This window comes from Macaca mulatta, chromosome 7, assembly GCF_049350105.2.
Source record: "Macaca mulatta isolate MMU2019108-1 chromosome 7, T2T-MMU8v2.0, whole genome shotgun sequence".
Taxonomy (NCBI): domain Eukaryota; kingdom Metazoa; phylum Chordata; class Mammalia; order Primates; family Cercopithecidae; genus Macaca; species Macaca mulatta.
Genome location: NC_133412.1, coordinates 49,966,735 through 49,990,206, shown reverse-complemented (window position 1 = coordinate 49,990,206; position 23,472 = coordinate 49,966,735). Strand labels below are relative to the sequence as shown.

General features: G+C 44.4%; 1 protein-coding gene and 3 long non-coding RNA genes across 5 annotated transcripts in view; all 4 read left to right on the top strand.

Moving 5' to 3' along the window:
- Positions 1 to 9,207, top strand: part of HEXA (hexosaminidase subunit alpha) — a 36,159-nt gene extending 26,952 nt beyond the window's left edge. Inside the window, exons 8-14 of one of the 2 annotated variants that reach the window (XM_077937817.1) lie at positions 909 to 1,089; positions 2,033 to 2,119; positions 2,410 to 2,482; positions 3,755 to 3,938; positions 4,139 to 4,229; positions 4,914 to 5,018; positions 6,333 to 9,207. In XM_077937817.1, the coding sequence (XP_077793943.1) occupies positions 909 to 1,089; positions 2,033 to 2,119; positions 2,410 to 2,482; positions 3,755 to 3,938; positions 4,139 to 4,229; positions 4,914 to 5,018; positions 6,333 to 6,396 (785 nt within the window). In that variant the 3' untranslated portion in view covers positions 6,397 to 9,207. 2 annotated transcript variants of the gene reach the window in all.
- Positions 9,208 to 10,342: 1,135 nt separating this feature from the next.
- Positions 10,343 to 10,728, top strand: LOC144329961 (uncharacterized). Its single transcript, XR_013395730.1, has 2 exons — positions 10,343 to 10,513; positions 10,647 to 10,728. It is a non-coding gene; the product is annotated as an uncharacterized LOC144329961 (long non-coding RNA).
- Positions 10,729 to 11,553: 825 nt separating this feature from the next.
- On the top strand, positions 11,554 to 19,358 carry LOC144329965 (uncharacterized). Its single transcript, XR_013395734.1, has 2 exons — positions 11,554 to 12,185; positions 18,544 to 19,358. It is a non-coding gene; the product is annotated as an uncharacterized LOC144329965 (long non-coding RNA).
- Positions 19,359 to 21,497: 2,139 nt separating this feature from the next.
- Positions 21,498 to 23,415, top strand: LOC144329969 (uncharacterized). The gene is made up of 2 exons (XR_013395738.1): positions 21,498 to 21,647; positions 21,783 to 23,415. It is a non-coding gene; the product is annotated as an uncharacterized LOC144329969 (long non-coding RNA).
- The last annotated feature ends 57 nt before the right edge of the window (positions 23,416 to 23,472 follow it).

Below are 23,472 nucleotides of genomic sequence, written 5' to 3'. Positions count from 1 at the left end.
CTGCTCCCTTTCTTCTGTATACCCTCCGCCCTCCAGTGTGAGTCCCCAACGCAGGTTAAATGACGGTTGAAAAGGGCTACTGGCCTGATAGAAAACTGAAGATACTGGCCAGGCGTGGTAGCTCATGCCTGTAATCCTATCACTTTGGGAGGCCAAGGCGGGTGGATCGCCTGAGGTGAGGAGTTCAAAACCAGCCTGGCCAACATGGTGAAACTCCATCTCTACTAAAATTACAAAAATTAGCCAGTTGTGGGGACAGGCGCCTGTAATCCCAGCTACTCAGGAGGCTGAGGCAGGAGAATCGCTTGAACCCAGGAGGCAGAAGTTGCGGTGAGCCAAGATCGTGCCACTGCACTTCAGCCTGGGTGACAGAGCAAGACTCTGTCTCAAAAACAAACAAACAACAACAACAAAACCCTGAAGACATCTTGTGACCTCAGCAGCAGGAAGTAGTCTCTGGGCCAAGGGAGATACTCCTTAGGAAATGTAAAAAGATTCTGGGTGATGGTTGACCCCACCTGCAGGAGGAGATAGAGAAGAAAGATTTTGCCAGTTTGGCTGGATTAGACTCTCCCTCAGCCTAAAGGCCTGTGAGGAGAGCAGCCTTGGGAGCAAGGGTGGTGCCTGCTAGAAGCAGTGTGTCAAGGCAAGAGTGTGTGCACTGACAGTTGTCTGGCTGAAACTCAGCCTCTGCCTGTCTATGATTGTGGATATATTTGTATCTTTTTACTGCGACTAAATGGTGGTGACTACCAGTGTCTGTGAGTGCCTGAGTGTGCCTACCTAAATGTGTGTGATGTTTATGAATACACTTGTCTTACTTTGTGTGACTTGTGTCCTTACGTGTAGGACTGTGCTTGGGGGTTTATGTATTTGTGACACTCGTATGGGGTTTTCTGTTGGCTTAGGTATCCCTGGATTACTGACTCCTTGCTACTCTGGGTCTGAGCCCTCTGGCACCTTTGGACCAGTGAATCCCAGTCTCAACAATACCTATGAGTTCATGAGCACATTCTTCTTGGAGATCAGCTCTGTCTTCCCAGATTTTTATCTTCATCTTGGAGGAGATGAGGTTGATTTCACCTGCTGGTATGAGCCCTTTGATCTTCCCTTTGTGGCCTGATCAGTTGCTTACTCAGAATAGAGGTTAGCCCCCGAGGGGCCACTTAGCTCAGCTGCTGCTCTCAGTGGTCTGTATGGACTCACATTGCTCAGGTCTTAGGCCTTCCTCTGCCCATCTACGTAGAGATCCTACCTGATTTGGGCAAGGCGTTCACTGTGAACCTCTTCCTTCCTACTCTCATATCCTTGAGGTATTGATAGAAAAACCAGCCCTGGACACAGAATTGTGTTAGAAAAGTTCAGGATAGAGAAAAATAATCCCTGTTTATGAAGGCTTAAAATTGTCTGGTTGAAGAGTCAAGACACAGAATTCAAGACTAATAGATGACAGTGTCTAATTAGTATTCAGTTGTAAAGTCCAAACCTTGGTTCTGGTGAGCTCAAAAGAGGCTAAGGGGCTTCTTTGAGAAGGGGGCACCAGAGCTGAATCTGGGGAAATGATTTGGCTTTTTGGAGATGTGAGCAAGGGAGAATATTCCAGAAGGAGAACAATGTGAGCAAAATGTGGACGTTGTAACGCAAGGGATCTGCAGCAGGTAATAGACAGCAAGACTTGTCATCCAATTGGAAGAGCAGATGAGAAAGCCGGAATCCAGTGTGCTGGAGCTCTTAAGTTAAGACCTTGGATCCTCATGTTGCAGTCCGGAGAGGATTAACATGTTTTCTCTTTCGGAGTTTGAACTTAAAACTCTTCCGGTCCAGACTCAGCCTTTCTCAGCCTGTGTCAACAGCTCACCTGCTTCACATAACTTTGCCTGGCCACACTTTCTACATGTAGGGCTTCTGAGATCCTTGCTTATTTGATTTTTCAGGTGAAAAAAGGAAGTTATAGGGGGCCAGGTGACTAATCCCCAGGCATTAGGCTTTCAGGATGTTGAAATATTAATCTTCATTTTCTCTTGGGATTCAGGAAGTCCAACCCAGATATCCAAGACTTTATGAGGAAGAAAGGCTTCGGTGAGGACTTCAAGCAGTTGGAGTCCTTCTACATCCAGACGTGAGAAGGGAAGGAGGGCGGGTGGGGTCCCTTGGGGGTCCTCCTGTGGGGTCCTCCCTTTCCATACCGGAGTCAGGCCCTGCTTGGCCACTGTCTGGCCCCTGCAGGGTTCCCTTGTCCTTTTTCCCATCCTTTCAGGTTTGGAGTGGTCAGTTTCCCACCCTGGGGAAAGACACTGCTTAATGAGGAATAGGCCCCTGGCCAGGCTCAACCCCTAGAGCACTGGCACAAACAGTCTAGAGCCCGTCTGAGCTAAGCAGACACTTACGAGACACTCCTCTCCTCTCCAGGCTGCTGGACATCGTCTCTTCTTATGGCAAGGGCTATGTGGTGTGGCAGGAGGTGTTTGATAATAAAGTAAAGGTGAGCCGGGGCAGAGAAGAGAAGAAGCCACCAGCGGTGCCTCCCTCTGGTCTCCCCAGCTCCTCCCTGCCTCTACAGAGACTGAACCTCCTGGTTTGGATTGGGCTTTAATGGTCAGAGCACTCTCCTTTTCTCTCTAGAAAGGCCACAGAGTGCTGGGTGCAGTGGCTCACGCCTGTAATCCAAGCACTTTGGTAGGCCAAGGCAGGTGGATTGCTTGAGCCTAGGAGTTCAAGACCAGCCTGGCCGACATAACGAAACCCTCGTCTCTACAAAAAATACAAAAATCAGGAGGCTGAGGTGGGGGTACTGCTTGAGCCCAGGAGGCACAGGTTGCTGTGAGCCCAGATGTGCCACTGCACTCCACTCCTGGGCAACAGAGTGAGACCCTGTCTCAAAAAAACCAAAGGCCGCTGTGGTATGAGCCCTGGGTTTATGTGTCAGAGTTTCTATCTTCCCTCACTACAAACCTGATTAAGAACTATTTCTGGGCCGGGTGTGGTGGCTCACGCCTATAATCCCACCACTTTGGGAGGCTGAGGTGGGCGGATCACGAGGTCAGGAGATCGAGACCATCCTGGCTAACATGGTGAAACCCCGTCTCTACTAAAAAAAATACAAAAAATTAGCCGGGCGTGGTGGCGGGCGCCTGTAGTCCCGGCTACTCGGGAGGCTGAGGCAGGAGAATGGCGTGAACCCAGGAGGCAGAGCTTGCAGTGAGCGGAGATCATGCCATTGCACTCCAGCTTGGGTGACAGAGCAAGACTCCATCCCAAAAAAAAAACCTATTTCTGCTGCTAGGTTACTTGGATAGGCTGGATTTTTCTTCCTAAATCATAGATTAGGGTCTTCTGGGTCTGTGGGACCAAGGCTACCTTCTCCTTTATTGTTGATCAGTAAGATCCCACTCCTGTCACATGCAAGGACTCTTCAGGAGCCTTGTCCCATTCCCAGAATCATCTGGAGACTTTTGGACATGGCAGCTCCGGGGTCCCCCTGCTTGCCGCCCTCAGCTCACAGCTGGTATTACTGTGTGGACAGGGAGGTTGCAGAGGGACAGAGAGGGGAGCTGCAGGGAGGCCTTTTGGGGCCCTGGGTTCCTTGGCCTCTGTCCTGAGGTGTGAGCTCAATGGTCAGGAGTCACAGAGACATACTTTGCTGCTGGGGAACAGAGGGAGCACACACCTGTTGTCCCACGTTGCCTGTGTATGAATAAGGCCCAGGAATCTCCTCAGCTTTGTGTCCTTACTGCCATTTGACCTTTTATAACAGATTCGGCCAGACACAATCATACAGGTGTGGCGAGAAGAGATTCCAGTGAACTATATGAAGGAGCTGGAACTGGTCACCAAGGCCGGCTTCCGGGCCCTTCTCTCCGCCCCCTGGTACCTGAACCGTATATCCTACGGCCCTGACTGGAAGGATTTCTACATAGTGGAACCCCTGGCATTTGAAGGTGAAAGCAGAGAGCTCTCCTTGCTGACCAGAGGAGGCTGGGCTGGGGCACAGGATGGGAGGCAGGAAGGTCTGGGCCAGACATTTCCGATTAGTAAATGAAACAACTTAGCTGGGGTGAGGGCCACATTGTGAAGGTAGTTGAGAGGGACCCTAGAGTTACCCACCATCACCAGACTGTTGTTGCTTGTTTTCCCTCAGGTACCCCTGAGCAGAAGGCTCTCGTGATTGGTGGAGAGGCTTGTATGTGGGGAGAATATGTGGACAACACAAACCTGGTCCCCAGGCTCTGGTAAGGGTTTTCGGGGGAAGGTGGAGGGTTGGACCTGAGAGCAGGGGTTCTCCCTTACAGACCCAATCCCATCTAGCCACCTCTGGACTAGTACCCTCCTTTCAGGCCTGAGAGAGAGCAGGCCGTACAACGAGCCTTCTGAAGATTTGTGTGCAATATTCACTCTCCACATGACTTCCATCTATATCCCTCCAGCCACCCATTAGGTGTGTGGGATAGGGATTGTTAACCTCACTTCCCAGAGAGATAATGAGGCCTGGAGAACATCGGTGACTTGCTCAGGATCCAGCACAAGCATCCATGATTCCTGTAATAAGGCTTCCCTCTGCTCTTTTCACTGCAGCCTTACCAAGTGTGGTTGGTTGTGCAGAGTTTACATTTTAAGGACATCTGCTGCTGTCACTGTCATTGTGGTTAATGATGCCTTTAAGGTTTATTCTTATTCCCGTATCTTTGAGAGAGGAAGAGAGTGGGATTGCTACCGACATTTTAATGAAGGTGTAGCTGAGCCCTAGAACTTTCTGGGAGCCATCTAACCTGACTGTAGCTCATAACAAAGTATTGATCACTTCCTTTGGCCTGAGCTAGTCCAGGGCACTTAGACAAGAGGTAGCAGCCTATGGATGTCCAGCACCTTTGCAGGGAATACAGAGCCCAATCTGGCACATGCCCCCTTTCCTCCAGGCCCAGAGCAGGGGCTGTTGCCGAAAGGCTGTGGAGCAACAAGTTGACATCTGACCTGACATTTGCCTATGAACGTTTGTCACACTTCCGCTGTGAGTTGCTGAGGTAAGCAAGCTGTGGGGCCTTCGCAAGGCAGGGTAGGGCAGATCCAGGGCTGGGGAACCCCTTAGAGAGAGGAAGAGAATAATAACAATAGCTAACACTTACAGAGGCTTATAGTCGGCCCTCATCCATGGATTCCACCAACTGCGATAAAAAGTATTCAGGAAAAAAAATACAACAAAAAAAAAATACAAATAAAAAATACTGTATAACAACTATTTACATAGCATTTATATGTATTAGGCATATGTAATCCAAGATCATTTCAAGTATATGGGAAGTTGTACATTGGATATATGCAAATACTATGTCATTTTTATATAAGGGACTTGAGCATCCTTGGATTTTGGTATCCACGGGGGTCCTGAAACAAATCCCCTGTGGATACTGAGGGACAACTGTATTTTGTGGCAAACACTGTGCTAAGTTTGTTACACATGTTGTCTCATTTAGTCTTCACCACAACCCCATAAGATAGGTGCATTTTTGTCCCCAGTTTAGAGATAGACACTGAAGCACAGAAGTTCAGTACCTTGCCCAAAGTCACTAAGAAGCAGGATTTGAACCAGGCTGACTTACAGGATCTCATGACACCTTTGCCTCTGTCAGGGATGTGCCTGTGTAAGATAGTCATTTCCCTGATTCCTTCGTTGGCTAGGTCTTGAGAACTTGGGGGACATAGCCTAATGCAGAGCAGAGTCCTGGGCTGAGAGTCAAGCATGGTAACATCTAAGCCTTAACTATGTCATTCACTGGGTGACTTCCAGCTGGTTCTCTAAGCATGTTGCTTACTTGGAAAATAAGGGAAGCATACCTAGATGTCCCCTAAGGAGATTGGTCAGGTTATAGTCTGAGACCCAAGGACAGGATTTCACGTCCATATTCGTGGACAGGACAGCACCTAAGTCCCCCAATGCTACCACATTTACAGTGTTTTAGAATCAGGAACAGAGGGCTAAGTAGGCCAGGAGCATTGGCTGCCTTTCAGACATCTACCTATTTTCCAAAGGGATTGAGTTATTTGGGGTTAGGGTACGAGATAGGCAGGATAGAAATAGACGTTGCCAACATTTCTGGATCTCCAAGACCTGTATCAAAATCACATGAGGCACCTGTTCAGCTTGCAGATTCTTGCCCATACTTTGCCCCACCCCAAGTGAGAATCTGTGGAATTGAGATCCCCAGGTACACCTGGTGTACAGTGACAGTTTGAGAGTCACCGAAATGGGGAAGGAGAGACTGTTGACGGGTGTGAAAAGTGTTGCTGGGGCCCCTTCTTAGGGGCTTATCTTGCCATTTCTTCATGTCCTCCTGCAGGCGAGGTGTCCAGGCCCAACCCCTCCATGTAGGCTACTGTGAGCAGGAGTTTGAACAGACCTGAGCCCCAGGCACCGCGGAGGGTGCTGGCTGTAGGAGAATGGTAGTGGAGCCAGGCTTCCACTGCATCCCGGCCGGGGGACGGAGCCCCTTGCCTGCGTGCCCCTGTGCTTGGAGAGAAAGGGGCTGGTGCTGGCGCTCACATCCAATAAAGAGTAATGTGGCATTTTTCTATAATAAACATGGATTACCTGTGTTTAAAAAAAAAAAAAAAGTGTGAATGGCCTTAGGGTAAGGGCACAGCCAGTCTGGAGTCAGTATCTGCCCCTGAGGTCTTTTAAGTTGAGGGCTGGGAATAAAACCTCTAGCCTTTGTGCTACTCTGCTTAGCCTATGAGCTATGTCACTCCCCTCCCACTCCTGAACATATTCCAGACACCTGCCCTAATCCTCAGCCTGCTCACTTTATTTCTGCATTATATCTCCAAGGCGTTGGTATATGGAAAAATGTAGGGGCTTGGAGGCGTTCTGGACAGTGGGGAGGGCTCCAGACCCAACCTGGTCATAGAATAGCCTCTCCCCCATGCATACTTATCCACATCCCTCCCCTAGAGCTATTCTCCTTTGGGTTTCTTGCTGCTTCAATTTCATACAACCATTATTTAAATATTATTAAACACATATTGTTCTCTAGGTCAGTGAGGTTTTTTTTTTATGTTTTTGTTTTTGAGACAGAGTCTCACTCTGTCACTTAGGCTGACAGTGCAGTGGCACAGTCTTGGCTCACTGCAGCCTCTGCCTCCTGGGTTCAAGTGATTCTCATCCATCAGCCTCCTGAGTAACTGGAATTACAGGCACGCACCACCACGTCCATCTAATTTATGTATTTTTAGTAGAGATGGGGGTTTCACTATATTGGTCAGGCTGGTCTTGAACTCATGAGCTCAGATGATTGCTTGCCTTGGCCTCCCAAAGTGCTGGGATTAGAGGCGTGAGCCACTGCACTCGGGCCTGTGGTAAATTGTTGAATTTGAAGTACTCAAGAGGCCCTGGCCAATGCCAAAATAATGCAGATGACTTCCATCGCCCTCCTCCCAACCATTTTCAGCCCAAAGCATATTCACAGGGAATGGATGGTGGCGTGGAGGGTGTGGAGGTGGGCTGTGGCTCTGGAGAGGGTCTTTGCAGGTGTGATTTTCTCTAGAAGGAAATGTCTCGTAGTGAACCCAGACTGCCCCCTGGCGGTTTCAAGTGCAGAAGTGACACTGTAGGCCAGAGGTGGGAGCAGTAATGCATCGCAGCCATTTTAGGTGAGGATTTCCTTGACTGTTATTTGTTAAGTTCTTTGGCTGGGCCCTGGGCTAGCGGTACAATGGACAGGTTTCAGGCATTTTTTTCAGAAAGCTTCCAGTGTAGTGGATACAGAAACTTGGGGAAGGCAGGGCTGAGAAGGATCTGAGTAAAACTCGTCCTTCAACACCATCCTTCAGCCCCTGGGTCATGTTCCTTCGAGGTCCTGGTGGGAGGTAGACCAGCCTAGCCTTGTGCTGTTCCTGTAAGGATAGGGTGAGCATTTTCTACCAACAGAATTCTTGGAATTTTCACACAGCCCAGCCTAGCCAAGTCCAGGGCTATAGCCCAGATATACATAAGTTAAGGTCCCAGCACTGGCACCCACCACAGGAGCCCCCTTACCTCTATTAACCAGAAGCTTGTAGGAGGGGTGGTCCCCAGACAAGGACCCTGCAGAGGTGCAACCCTGCTTCCATCCTGGTCATAACTTTCACGTTACTATTGCTTGGGATAATGTTAAATAAAAATAGCAGACACTGAGTTTTAAGTCTCAAGTGGATGAAGGCAGAGATTGTGATACACTTGAGTTAAAGCAGTAAGGTTCTGTCATTTTCTATTCCTGTTGTAAACATTTTCTTTAATGTTATTATTTTTACCACTAAATTAACATGGCCTGGTCACGACCTTCATTGGTAGAGTGCTGTTCCTCACCTCCACCGTTGCTCCTTTGGTCCATTGATCATGAGAGCATTTACCTGAAGGTCATCAGACCTCGGATGCCAACAGGTCAGAGGCAGTGGCCTGCAGTTACCACCCAGACTGTTCCAATGCACAGAATCGCTATTTCCCCAACTCATCTCCCTTCACCTGGGCTGCAAATTGAGAGTCCCACCCCTGAGCGGAACACAGGCGGCCTTGTGTGCTGTGCACCGCCAGGGGGCGAGGAAGTTCCCAGACTGACTTCCTGGCTCCAGTCATCCTAGGAAAAGAGTTCTCCGGTCGCTCCCCACCCCCACCCCTTCCCTTTCCAGGAGTCTATTAAGGAGGCAAAGCAGGCCTAACGGGTATCAAAGCAAAGGAGTGAATGGAGACTGGGAGAATTTTCAACCTCCCCTGTCGGTAGGAGCTGAGGCTGCATGCCAGGTACTGTTCCTTCTAGGAATCCGTTAAGTTATGTCACTGGTGTTTTCAGGTGCGTCTCAAAGGATTACCGTAGGGATAGGATATCAGGATATGGGAGCACAGGTGCCATCACAGCACTAGTGATGGAGAGTCATTGCCCCTAGACTTCTGGGACTGTGAGGAAAGCTGAAAAATACTGGGAAAGGGTGAAACAAAGGATGTAGGTGGAATTTATTTAGTATTAATGTAGGTACACATGCCTTATGGCAACTTTCCTAGCACTCTAAAATCTAGATTTGTATAGTTTTTGTCAGTATCTTTTGTAAGCTTAATACAGGGCATGACAAGTATGTGTCACATACTTTTTTTCCACGAAGAAAAAAACATAAGTAGGAATTGGGTGCTTTGTTTATCAAAATTATTCTGTATTTCCTTTATAAATAAATAAACTTTGAAATAAAGGTTGAAAATTAGTATCTTTTCTAGCCCAGCCACCATTGTTTTTAAAAATCCTCTTTGAAGCAGGGGTGTGTGTGTGTGTGTGTGGGCGGGGGGGGTGTCTATGTTTTTCAACAAAATTTTTAAAAATCGCAATGTCAGGGCCAGGTGCAGTGGCTCATGCCTCTAATTCCAGCACTTTGGGAGGCCGATGTGGGAGGATTGCCTGAGCTCAGGAGTTGAAGACCATCCTGGGCAACATGGTGAGACCTCATTTCTACTAAAAATTAAAAAGATTAGCTGAGAATGGTGGTATGTGGTTATAGTCCCAGCTACTCAGGAGGCTGAGAAAGAAGGATCACTTCAGCCTGGAAGATTGAGGCTGCAGTGAGTTATGATCTCACCACTGCACGCCAGCCTTGGCAACAGGGTGAGACAATGTTTCAAAAAAAAGAAAAAATTGTATATGTCCAGGAACCTTGCTTTTTTTCACAGTAATTACTGTACTCTAACCACACCCATGTTTAGTCTAAACTACCCCAGTAAATACTCCTATTTTTTGCTGATTTCAAACGTTTCAAACAACAGAAAAGTCTGGAAACTAGTAAACAGTGTAACCGCCCAGCTTTGTTGCATCTCAATAGTCATATTTGCTTCAGATTCGTTTTTTTAAAACAAAGATGAAACATTAAATTATTAATATCGCCCTTCCCTATGCTATTCCCTTCTCCAAAAACAACTATTTTCCAGAATTTCTTTTTAATCTCATTTCCTCTGGAGAATCTGATACTTAACTGTGATTTTTTTCATCATTGTTAATAAATTCTTTATGGCTCACTCTTTATAGCAAATTAGAAAGAGATGTTTTGGAAGCCACTCAAAAAAAGGAGTGTGTGTGGGAAAGGAGGAAGAGCAGCTGGCAGGCAGACACGGGTAGGAAGGGGTGCCATGCTCACTGGTGAGCTGCAGTGTGTGAGTGAGAGCGTGTGGCTGGGTGTCTGGATGATCTATTATGAAAGAGGATATTTGAACATAGGAACTCAGAGAACTGCTGGTGTTTATCTAGACTCACATGAGTCAGAAATCTGAATGAAGATAGATGTGGAGATCCAGCTAGGAGAACAAAAGTGCTTCGTCATTTTTATGTGCTTGCTGTGTCAGGCACTTCTTTTTTTTTCTTTTTTTTTGTTTTTTGTTTTTTGAGACAGAGTCTTGCTCTTGTCACCCAGGCTGGAGTGCAGTGGCACAATCTGGGCTCACTGCAACCTCCACCTCCCTAGTTCAAGCAATTCTCCTGCCTCAGCGTCCCAAGTAGCTGGGACCACAGGCGTGTGCCACCACACCTGACTAATTTTTGTATATTTAGTGGAGACGGGGTTTTACCATATTAGCCAGGCTGATCTCAAACTCCTGACCTCAGGTGATCTGCCCACCTCGGCCTCCCAAAGTGCTGGGATTACAGGCATGAGCCACCACGCCCAACCTGTCAGGCACTATTATAAGCACTTTACTGGATGTTAATATATTTAATCCTCGTCCCAACCAATGCAGTGTCAATATTATCCTCATTTGACAGATAAGGAAACAAACATAGGAAAGTTAAGTGACATCGTATGGTTACACAGCTACGCTGAGTCCCGATTTGCACTGGGGAGTTGCAGGGGATGATTCGTAGCTCATCTACCTAACTCTAGCCCCTACTGCCGTCAACCACTGTCCTGGGCTGCCCCACGTCAGACATCTTCCTCCTCTTGGACACCAAATACAGACATACAGATAAAGCTGGCAACTCAGCTATTTCTGGGCTCAAATCCATTTCTTCTCCTATGTTTAAACTAAATTGAAACCTCTCGGTCCTGCTTTTATTAGTGAAGTTGCGTGAAACAATTGCCAAGTTTGTCTATTTCACCACTTTCCATTCAGGCCTCATGATCCTGCAGTTGGGCTATAATCCTCATAAGGGCCGCTTCCACTAAGGCCAACAATAACCTACATGTTGCCAAATCAAGGGACATTTCTCAATAATAAGGAAAACAATTACTTGACCTTTTCTCAGATTTTACCCCTCCCTCTTTGAAATTCTTTCTTCGCAGGCTTTTGTGACACCATTCTTTCCTGAGTTTCTCAATGTCTATCACTGACTCCTTCAGTAAACTCCCAGCCCATAACCAAGGTTTTGTCTCCTATTTTTTTTTTTTTTTCTTCTTCTTTGAGACAGAGTCTCACTGTCTGGCTCTATTGCCCAGGCCGGAGTGCAGTGGTACAATTTCGGCTCACTACAACCTCCGCCTCCCAGGCTCAAGCGATTCTCCTGCCTCAGCCTCCCGAGTAACTGGAACTACAGGTGTGCACCACCACTCTAGGCTAATTTTTTTGTGTTTTTGTAGAGACAGGGTTTCGCCACGTTGGCCAGGCTGGTGTCGAACTCCTGAACTCAGGTGATCAGCTCACCTCAGCCTCCCAAAGTGCTGGGATTACAGGCGTGAGCCACTGCACCTGGCCTTTCCTCTTATGCTTTCTTCTTAGTTATCTCATTTACAGTTAGACAGTCTTAGTGTACAGTCTTACACCTGGACAGCCATAGGTAGGTAAGTAGGTAGGTAGATAGACAGATTAGATAGAATAGATAGATAGATAGATAGATAGATAGATAGATAGATAGATAGATAGACATATACATAATATATGTATGTGTATTTACTCTGGGCTCCAAGCTGAGGTAGCCAATGTCTTCATATCATCTGAATGTCCATTACATACTTAAAGCTCATGTCCCAGGCAGAATTCATCTCTTCATAGCTCCCCACTCTATTCCTCCTGTACAACTATTCTGCTGGTCATTAGAGCCAACATCTGGGAATCATCTTTAACTCCTTACTTCCTATCATAATTGTCACCACGACATCCCTACTCTGTATAAATAACTCTTAGATTCATGTATTCCTCTCTTTCTACACTGCCACCATCTTTATTTAGGATCCTAATGAATGCATCTGCCTCAGTTCTTCCAGTCGTCTTTTTAAACTGCAAGTCAGTTTGTGTGTTTCCTGCTTTGCCCCATTGTCCAATTCACTCAGAAGTATACGCCAGTCTTCCTCTTCAAGATGATGCCTTTGACCATTCAATAATCATTTTCTGACACTCCACCTATATTAGTTACAAGGAAATAGCTCAAACTGGATTATGCAAAAAAAGATCTAACATTGTGTCATGTTATACATCTCCACATACACATTCAAAATTCTGACTTATGTCAGCCTAGATAAACATCAACAGAAGTACATAATTATATGACCCTAGGGATAAATCTATTAAAAGACATAAGGACTTTGCGGAGAAAATTACTAAATTTTGGAAAGACACAGAAGATAGAGATGTAGAGATAGAACATGTTCATGAAAGAGAAAACTCAATATTCATAAGGATTTTAAATTTATCTGCGGGTTCAATGTGGTTCCTATTAAAATGCAATTTTCTTTTTATTTTGGAACTTGAAGCTGATTTTAAAGTAAGTGCAAATCTTTTTTGGAGTAGGGGAAACTTGAAGCTGCTTTTAAAGTAAGTGCAAGAATACCTAAGAATAATGAAAAAGTCAATTTTTAAGAAGAGAAAAATAAGCTGGGTGCAGTGACTCACGCCTGTAATCCCAGCACTTTAGAAGGCCGAGGCGGGTGGATCACTTGAGGCCAGGAGTTCGAGACCAACCTGGCCAACATGGCAAAACCCTTTCTCTACTAAAAATACAAAAATTAGCCAGTCACGGTGGCACATGCCTGTGATCCCAGCTATTCAGGAGGCTGAGGCAGGAGAATTGCTTGAACCCGGGAGGCAGAGGTTGCAGTGAGTCGAGATTGCACCACTGCACTCTGGCTTGGGAGACAGAGCAAGACTCTGTCTCAAAATAATAATAATAATAATAATGAGAGAAAAATGTACAACATGGAATAGAGTTGATATCCAGCCAGTATACACTTTGAGTGATCTCATTTACACTCGGATGTATCTTCAGCTACCCTTATATGAAGTCACAGACTCATGCCTGTATTTCCAGCACTCTGGGAGGCCAGGGCAGTAGGATCACTACAGCCTGAGTTCAGGACTGCAGTGATCTATGATTGCAGCATTGCACTGGAGCCTGGCCAACAGAGTGAGACCCTATCTCTTAAAAATTAAAAAATAAAAATAAGTCATTATAAAAGTGTAATTATCAAAACAGTTGGTGTTGGTGCAGAAATAGACAAAAAGCCCCATAAAACAGAATGCGGAATCCAAAAAGAGGCTTATCCATATACAGAAACCTGAAAATGTGCAGAGGTTATGTAACAAATTGGGAGACTTCAGATTCTTGTAGGAACATGGTAGAAACCTGGTTTTTAATCTTCCAACTTCTGTAAAAACCATAAAGAGCAACAAGGTACATTTAAAAACAAAAAGGCCCAAACTAGTGAAACAAGAAGAAAGAGCCTAAAGACTCCAAACTACCTGAATTTAATGCTAATCACTTGTTCAGGAAAATTCATTTTATTCAAATTTTCTTACATTTATTCAAATATGAGTAAAAATACTACAGATATACATACAAGAAAAAGATAAAAATCATTTCAAAAATTAAGGCTGGCCGGGTGCAGTGGCTCACGCCTGTAAACCCAGCACTTTGGGAGGCCAAGGTGGGTGGATCACCTGAGGTCAGGAGTTTGAGACTAGCCTGGCCAACATAGTGAAACCCCAGCTCTACTAAATATACAAAAATTAGGTGGGCATGGTGATGCACGCCTATAATCCCAGCTACTCAGGAGGCTGAGGCAAGAGAATCACTTGAACTCGGGAGGCGGAGGTTGCAGTGAGCCGAGATGCACCACTGCACTCCAGCCTGGGCAACAGAGTGAGACTGTCTCAGAAAATAAAATAAAAAGTATAGGCCGGACACGGTGGCTCACGCCTGTAATCCCAGCACTTTGGGAGGCCAAGGCAGGCGGATCACGAGGTCAGGAGATCGAGACCATCCTGGCTAACAAGGTGAAAACCTGTCTCCACTAAAAATACAAAAATTAGCCGGGCATGGTGGCGGGCGCCGGTAGTTCCAGCTACTCGGGAAGCTGAAGCAGGAGAATGGCGTGAACCCAGGAGGTGAAGCTTGCAGTGAGCTGAGATTGCACCACTGCACTCTAGCCTAAGCAACAGAGCTAGACTCTGTCTCAAAAAAAAGAAAAAAAAATATACACACACACACACACACACACACATATATATATGAAGGCTACTTTCTCATAGTGGTAGACTAGATAATTTGGAACAATCTTAACACTGGAGACAATTAGAAAAGCTTGAAGGCATTGGAATGGTAAAATATTATGAAACATTACTTGGATGAGATGTAAGAGAGACTAAAACCCTGAACAGTAAACCTCGCATTTCTGGGTCCAACTGCCAATTCCAAATAAGGCTGATAAAATGCTCTGAAGCACTTTTGACAACCTCACAGGGTTGGGGATTAAAAGTTGTAGTCCATTCCTTGTAATTCCAGGAGGTAGGAAAAAATAATTAAATAAAATGAAAAAATTTTAATCCAGGGCCCACAAAAAGGACCCTGGAAAACTCTCCACTTTTTGGACTGAGACCTCAAAAGACCAAACTCTACAAGATAAACTGAAAACAGACCATTCATTGCAGAAACTGCTTAGATTTGAATCATCTCAATCACTAAAATTAGTTTATCTCAGATTGCTAGAGCCCCTAGATGCCTTCCAGAAACAAATGTATATCCGTTCTGTAGAAGGCAAATGTACCCCTAGACCTCCAGTTATTTCTAAAAATATTTTTCAAACACAATGCCTATCATATAATCAGAAATAACCAGGCACATGAAGGGAATATTAAGGGAGTAATAACAATCAAGAATTTTACAAAATTAATGACAGCCAACAAACCACAGATCCAAGAGTCTCAGATAGCACCAAGCAGGATAAATGCCAAGTAATAATCTACATCTATACATTATTATATTCAAACTGCAGAAAATCAAAGACAAAATATTGAGAGGAGTCAGAGAAAAATAACCCCTGCCTATAGGGGAACAAGGATAAGGATTACATTGGCCTTCTCTTCAGAAAACATGCAAGCAAGAAGAGAGTGAAGTGAAATATGTAAGAAAGAAAAAAAGGGGGGATAAACCCAGCAGCCTAGAATTCTGTATCTGGCAAAATTATCCATCAGAAGTGAAGAAGAAATAGATTTTCTCAAAGAAGACTTGAGAAAATTTATCACCAGTAGATCTGCCTTGCAAAAAAATTAAAGAAGTTATTTAAAGAGAGAGAAAATGATCTAGGGGCTATATGAAAAAACTTGGGGCTATAGGAAGAAAGGAGGAGCATTAGAGAAGGAGTAAATGAAGATAAAACATTTTATTTTTCTTAATCTGAAGTGATCTAACAAATAGCAGTTTGTTTGAAATAATAATACCAGCAATGTATTCAGTGATTACCTTATGAATAAGTGAAATACATGATAGCAATGTTATAAAGAATGAGGCTGGGCACGGTGGCTTATGCCTATAATCCCAGCACTTTGGGAGGCTGAGGTGGGCGGATCACAAGGTCAGGAGTTTGAAACCAGCCTGGCCAACATGGTGAAACCCTATCTCTACTAAAAATACAAAAATTAGCTGGGCATGGGGGCATGCACCTGTAATCCCAGCTACTCGGGAGGCTGAGGCAGGAGAATCACTTGAACCCAGGAGGCAGAGGTTGCAGTGGGCCGAGAGCACACCATTGCACTCCAGCCTGGGTGACCTTGTCAAAAAAAGAAAAAAGAAAAAAAAGAATGGGAGAGAGGAATTCATAATCTCAATGCTTTGGAAGAACAAGATGGGGAGGATTGCTTGAGGCCAAGAGTTCAAGACCAGCCTGGACAACATAGCAAGACCCATATTCTCTATAGAAAATAAAAATTAGCCCAGCTACTCAGGAGGCTGAGGCAGGAGGATTGTTTGAGCCTGGGAGGTAAGGCTGCAGTGAACTATGATTGCACCAGTGCACTTTAACCTGGGTGACAGAGAAAGACCCTGTCTCAAAAGAAAGAAAGAGAGGGATGAGAGAAAGAGAGAGAAGAAAAGTAAGAAAGAAGTATGAAAGAGAGAAAGAAGAATGAAAGAGAGAAAGAAAAAAGAAAAGAGGACTTGGATTACTTATAAATGTATATTGTGAAATTTAGGGCAGCAACTAAAAATTTTTTTTAAGGAGAAGGATTGAGTGCAGTGGCTCACACCTGTAATCCCAGCACTTTGGGAAGCCAAGACAGGAGAATCACTTGAATCCAGGAGTTTGAGAGCAACCAGGGCAACATAGTGAGACCCCGTCTCTACAAAAAAAAGAAATTTAAAAATTAGCCAGGCATGGTGGTGCAGACTTGTAGTCCCAACTACTTAAGAGACAAAGTGGGGAGAATCAATTGAGCCTGGGAGGTTGAGGCTATGGTGAGCCATGATTATGCCAGTGTACTCCAGCCTGAGGGACAGAGTGAGACCCTGTGCCCCAAAAAAGTATAACTGCTATATTAAGAGAAAAGAGAAAATGGAATTATATTAAATGATCAGTTAAAACCAAAGAAGACAAAAAAAGAAAGAGAAATGAAAGAAATAGCAAGGGCAACTTTATCAATGGTCTAAACACATGAACTTTTTAAAAGGGCCAGGCACAGTGGCTTGTGCCTGTAATTCCAGCACTTTGGGAGGCCGAGGTGGGCAGACTGCTTGAGCCCAGGAGTTCAAGACCAGCCTGGGCAACATGGCAAAACCCCATCTCTATAAAAAGTACAAAAAGCCAGTGTGGTGGCACATGCTTGTAGTCCCAGCTACTCCAGAGGCTGAGGCAGAGGCTGAGGCAGAGGCAGGAAGATCACCAGACCCCAGGAGGTCGAGGCTGCAGTGAGTTGTGATTGCGCCACTGAACTGCAGCCTGGGCGACAGAGAGACCCTGACTCTAATAATAATAATAATAATAATAATAATAATAGTAATTTTAAAACAAGACCCAACTTCTGTTGTCTATAAGAAATCAACTTTAAATATGGACACAGATGGGTTAAAAGTAAAGGAATGGAGAAAGACGCATCATGCTAACACTAATCAAAAGAAGGCTGGAGGCTGAGCATGGTAGCCCATCTCTTTGGGAGGTCAAGGCAGGAGGATCACTTAAGGCCAGGAGTTTGAGACTAGCCTGGGCAATATAGTGAGACCCCCATCTCTATGAAAGAAAACAGAAAGCTGTATTAGTTTCAGATGGAGTCAGCTTCAGAGCAAGGAAAATTATCAAGGATAAAGAGGGCCAGGTGCGATGGTTCATGCCTGTAACCCCCGCACTTTAGGAGGCCAAGGCAGGAGGATCACTTGAGACCAGCCTGGGCAACATGGTAAAATGCCATCTCTACAAAAAATACAAAAGTTAGCCAGGTGTGGTGGTATGTGCCTGTAGTCCCAGCCACTCGGAAGGGTGAGGCGAGAGGATCACTTGAACCTGAGAGTTAAAGGCTGCAGTGAGCCATGATTGCAACAACAGTGCACTTCAGCCTTGGTGACAGAGCAAGACCCTGTCTCAAAAAAAAAAAAAAAAAAATAGAGAGGGCTATTACACAATGATAAAAAGATCAGTTCTTCAAGAAGACGTAATCCTTTATGTGTATGCCCTAGTATCAAAATACAAAGGAGAGAAAAAAAACTGATAGAACTGCAAAAAGAAATACACAAATCTGCTCTTACAGTTAGAGTCTTTGACAGCCCTGTATTAGGAGTTAACAGATCCAGGAGAAAGACTGGTAGTGACATAGTTGAAGTGAACAGCAACGTGAGTCAACCAGGTTTAAATATTCATTTCAGGTTCACATGGAATATTCACCAAGATAGACCACATTTTTGGGCATAAAACACTCCTTAACATATTTAAAGAGCTTGAAATCATACAGTGTATGCCCCCAAATCACAAAAAATAATTAAGCAGAATTCAATAACAGAAATATAGCTTGAAAATACCCAAATATTTGAAGATTAACCAATACACTTTTTTTTTTTTTTTTTTTTTTTTTTTTTTTTTTTTTTTTAGTAGAGACAGGGTTTCACCATATTGGCCAGGCTGGTCTTGAACTCCTGACCTTGTGATCCGCCCGCCTTGGCCTCCCAAAGTGCTGGGATTACAGGTGTGAGGAGCCACTACGCCCGGGCATTTTTCTTCTTCTTCTTTTTATTTTTTTTATTTATTTATTTTTTTGGAGATGGAGTCTCACGCTGTCGCACAGGCTGGAGTGCAGTGGTGCGATCTCGGCTCACTGCAACCTCCACCTCCCACGTTCAAGCGATTCTCCTGCCTCAGCTTCCAGAGTAGCTTATTAACCAATACACTTCTGAATAAGGCATAGGCCAAAGAAAAGACTCAAAACTAGCCTGGGCAACATAGTGATACCCCATTTCTTAAAAATAAATAAATAATAATAATAAATTAGCTGGGTGTGGCACATGCTTGTGGTCCCAGCTACTCGGGAAGCTGAGGTGGGAGGATCACTTGAGCCCAGGCAGTCAAGGCTGCAGTGAGCTACTGTGATGGTTAATACCGAGTGTCAACTTGATTGGATTGAAGGATGCAAAGTATTGTTCCTCTCTCTGTCTGTGAAGATGTTGCCAAAGGAGATTAACAAGTCAGACCCATCCTCATTCCAGTGGTCACAATCTAATCAGCTGCCAGCGCAGCTGGAATAAAGCAGGCAGAAGAAAGTGGAAGGACAGACTGGCTGAGTCTTCTGGTCTTCATCTTTCTTCTGTGCTGGATGTTTCCTGCCTTCAAACATCGGACTCCAAGTTCTTCAGCTTTTGGACTCTTGGACTTTAGTGGTTTGTGAGGGACTCTATGGCCATCGGCCACAGACTGAAGGCTGCACTGTCAGCTTCCCTCTTTTGAGGTTTTGGGACTCAGACTGGCTCCTTGCTCCTCAGGTTGCAGACGACCTATTGTAGGACTTCATCTTGCGATCGTGTGAGTCAATACTCCTTAATAAACTCCCTTTCATATATACATCTGTCCTATTAGTCCTGGCCCTCTAGAGAACTCTAACTAATACAGCGATGATCATGCCACTGCACTCTAGCCTGGGTGACAGAGTGAGACCCCACCTCAAAAAAGAAAAAAGAAAAGAAAAAGACTCGAGAAATTTTGAAAATATTTTAAACTAAATGAAAACGATACAACTTATTAAAATTTGTGGGATGTAGTAAAAGCAATGCTCCAAGAGAAACCTGTAGCATTGAATGTATATATTCCAAAGGGAGAAATACTCTTTATTTTCTGTTTTCAATTTCATTGATTTCTGTTCTAATTTTTAAAGTTCTGGAGATATTGGAGTGGTCTGAACTTTATAAGATCTTGGGGCTAACAAATCAACACTTCCTACCAAGACAAAGCCCAAATAGAGGAGAAACTGCTGGCGGTAGAATCCAAATAGAACTTGGCAGAGACAATAAGGGAAGAAAAAAAAGAGAAGGTCCAGATAGAAGTAGGTGGAGTAGTAGAGGATGCCTGTCTCAGGAGTCAAAGATTATATTTGTATCACCCATTTTAAGAAAGGTAAAGAAAACTCTAAAGCTTTGAAGCTAGAAAAGCTATTCTTGGCTGGGCGTGGTGGCTCATGCCTGAAATCCCAGCACATTGGGAGGCCAAAGCGGGCAGATCACTTAAGGTCAGGAGTTCGAGACCAGCCTGGTCAACATGGTCAAAAAAGAAAAATTAGCTGAGTGTGGTGGCGGGCGCCTGTAATCCCAGCTACTCAACAGGCTGAGGCAGGAGAACCACTTGAACCTAGGAGATGGAGGTTACAGTGAGCCGAGATCGCGGGCGCCTGTAATCCCAGCTACTCAACAGGCTGAGGCAGGAGAACCACTTGAACCTAGGAGATGGAGGTTACAGTGAGCCGAGATCGCGCCACTGCACTCCAGCCTGGGTGACAGAGTGAGACTCCATCACAAAAAAAAAGAAAAGAAAAGAAAAGAAAAAGACTATTCTTCCTATTGCTCTTTCTAAACAGAACAACTCATTGCACTTGAAAATGACCAATTAGGTCAGGCGCGGTGGCTCACCCCTGTAATCCCAGCACTTCGGGAGGCCAAGGCAGGTGGATCACCTGAGGTCAGGAGTTCAAGACCAGCTTTTCCAACATGGCAAAATCCCATCTCCACTAAGAATACAAAATTAGCCAGGTGTATAGTAGCGTGTGCCTGTAATCCCAGCTACTTGGGGAGCTGAGGCAGGAGAATCGCTTGAACCTGGGAGGCGGAGGTTGCAGTGAGCCGAGGTCATGCCACTACACTCCAGAGCGAAACTCTATCTCAAAAAAAAAAAAAAAAAAAAAAAAAGCAATTAAAACTACTCAATTGAAGTCCATACATAAAAAAGGAGGATAGGGAATAATACCATAATGTCCCTATTGACAATGAAAACATGACAGAAAGATTTACCCTTAAAACAAAAGAAAACCATTAAGAAAAGAAAAGGGACTATGAAAAATAAATATAAGAATTAGAAAAATTTGGCCGGGCATGGTGGCTCAAGCCTGTAATCCCAGCACTTTGGGAGGCCAAGACGGGCGGATCACGAGGTCAGGAGATCGAGACCATCTTGGCTGACACGGTGAAACCCCGTCTCTACTAAAAAATACAAAAAACTAGCCGGGCGAGGTGGCGGGCACCTGTAGTCCCAGCTACTAGGGAGGCTGAGGCAGGAGAATGGCGTGAACCCGGGAGGTGGAGCTTGCAGTGAGCTGAGATCCGGCCACTGCACTCCAGCCTGGGCAACAGAGCGAGAATCCGTCTCAAAAAAAAAAAAAAAAAAAGAATTAGAAAAATTCAAAAATGTGATGATTGGAAAAAATAAGATGTTTAAAAGTGAGGTTATAGAACTCAGGAGGGAATTAGAATAAATGAAAAGTTATTTCAGAAATAAAGTCTATTCTAGAAGTTTCACAACTCTAGAAAAAATCCAAAAATGACAATGGATAATACCTTCAGACAAACAGAAGATTAAATGGGGGTGATCTGCCCTCTTTGGCCTCCCAAAGTGTTGGGATTACAAGTGTGAGCCACCGCACCCGGCCATGGAGGATTTAAAAATAAAAAAATTAAAGAAGAAAGAGATTAAAAAGGATTTGGGAGAAAGTGATTAAAAAAACAACAACAACAAAACAAAACAAGATAGGCAGAAGATCTAACATATGTATGATAGGATTTCCTGAAGAGGAAAGGGAAAGCAACAGAACAGAACATATACTAAAACTATACTTTCATACTTTTTTTTTTTTTGAGAGGGAGTCTTGTAGTCTTGTTCTGCCTCCAGGCTGGAGGGCAGTGGCGTAATCTTGGCTCACTACAACCTCTGCCTCCTGAATTCAAGCGATTCTCCTACCTCAGCCTCCCAAGTAGCTGGGATTACAGGCGCCCACCACCACGCCCGGCTAATTTTTGTATTTTTAGTGGAGACGGCGTTTCACCATATTGGCCAAGCTGGTCTTGAACTCCTGACCTCAAGTGATCCACCCGCCATGGCCTCCCAAAGAGCTGGGATTACAGGCAAAAGCCACCGTGCCCGGCCTAACAGTTTTGTTTTGTTTTTTTCCTGAAATAAAAAGGCTTCAAACTACGGGTTGAATAGAAACACATGTACCTGGGGAGAACAAACCCAGAATGGCCAACACCTGAAGAGATGACAACATGTTCAGTGCCAGTGCTGGGGCCATGTTATGCAAATGAACCAAAGATGACCTCTGTATATTGGCCCTATGTTGTTTACTTCTTCAGAGCAGGCTGAGACCCATTAGCTCAAAAGCCCATTGGCACCAAACTCAAATTTTTACATATCCAACTATTTTAAATTTAGCCCAACTAGAATGGCCTTCAGCATTGTTGTGATTTAGGCTGAGATAGCTAGACCTTTATAATCCTGTATTCATCAGTCATTGAATTTGGACTGCCCTGGGAAGGGGCATGACCTTGAGGCAAACTCTGAAGGGGACAGCACTCCCCTAAACTATAACAACACATTGTTCACTGAAGGGTTGGGGGAAGGGAGGTCCTGACCATCACATCACAATGGCAGCACATCACACCACATGGGAGAGAGAAAATAACTGAGGAAACAATGTCTGACAATCCTCTAGAATTGAGGGAAAACATAAATGTGCAGATTTAGAAAGCACAAGACATTTTAAGCAATTAAACACATCCTTGTAAAAGTGAAGATTGCCAAAAGAAATCAAAAGATCTTAAGAGCAGTCAGGGAAACACTAAGTACCTGCAAATTGACTGCTAGTTGATGTCTCATAAGCAAAAATGGAAACCAAAGTATGGTGAAATAGTATCTTCAAAGTAAAAGTAAGAGAAAATAATTGTAATTATATATTTACTAAGTTATTATTCAAGAAGTGACTCGAAATAAAGAATTTCCAGATAAGCAAAGCAGAGCTTATCACCAGCAGTCTCTTGACTAAAGGAAGTTCTAGAGCAGTAATTCTTAACCTTGCTTCCACACACATTGGATTCAACAAGGGAGCTTTAAAACATGCTGATGCCTGAGTCCTACCCCAGCAATTCTGATTCAACTAGTCTAGGCTATGGATGTAACAAGGCCCCTTCTCCGACCTGCCATCAAGGTGTCATCAGAGAATGTCAAACGAGGAACTAGGACTTGTATACCCACCCAGCATTAACAGATACGCCCCTTATGGGTTCAGTGGAGACCACATGGGACTCTTCTCCCTTCTTGATAGAGTAACATCATAGGAGTCTCTAATTGGAAGCTTTCACTCCCGCCCAGCAGTAATGAGGCCACCTTCCCTTTCATTCGAGGTGGTTTCAGCAGAGACCTAGTAGGAAACCTTAACTTCCACCCTTATCTCACAATAACAAGGTAGTGTCCTTGTTTCCTCACTAGTTGGGGGTCAAAGAAGGCCTGCTAAACATGTTTAAATTAGATATAACATTTAAATAAGATCTAGAGTCTCATAATAAAATACCCAAAATGTTCAGGAATCAATTGAAAATCTCTCATTATACTAAGAATCGAGAAACTCTCAACTTTAATGAGAAAAGTCAATCAATAGGCATCAACACTGAGATGACACACATATTAGAATTATCTGTCAAGAATTTTTAAGCAGCCATCATGAAATGCATCATAAGCAATTGCAAACACACTTGAAACAAATGGAAAAATAGAAAGTCTTAGAAAAAAATAGAAAATGTAAATGAAGACCACATGGAA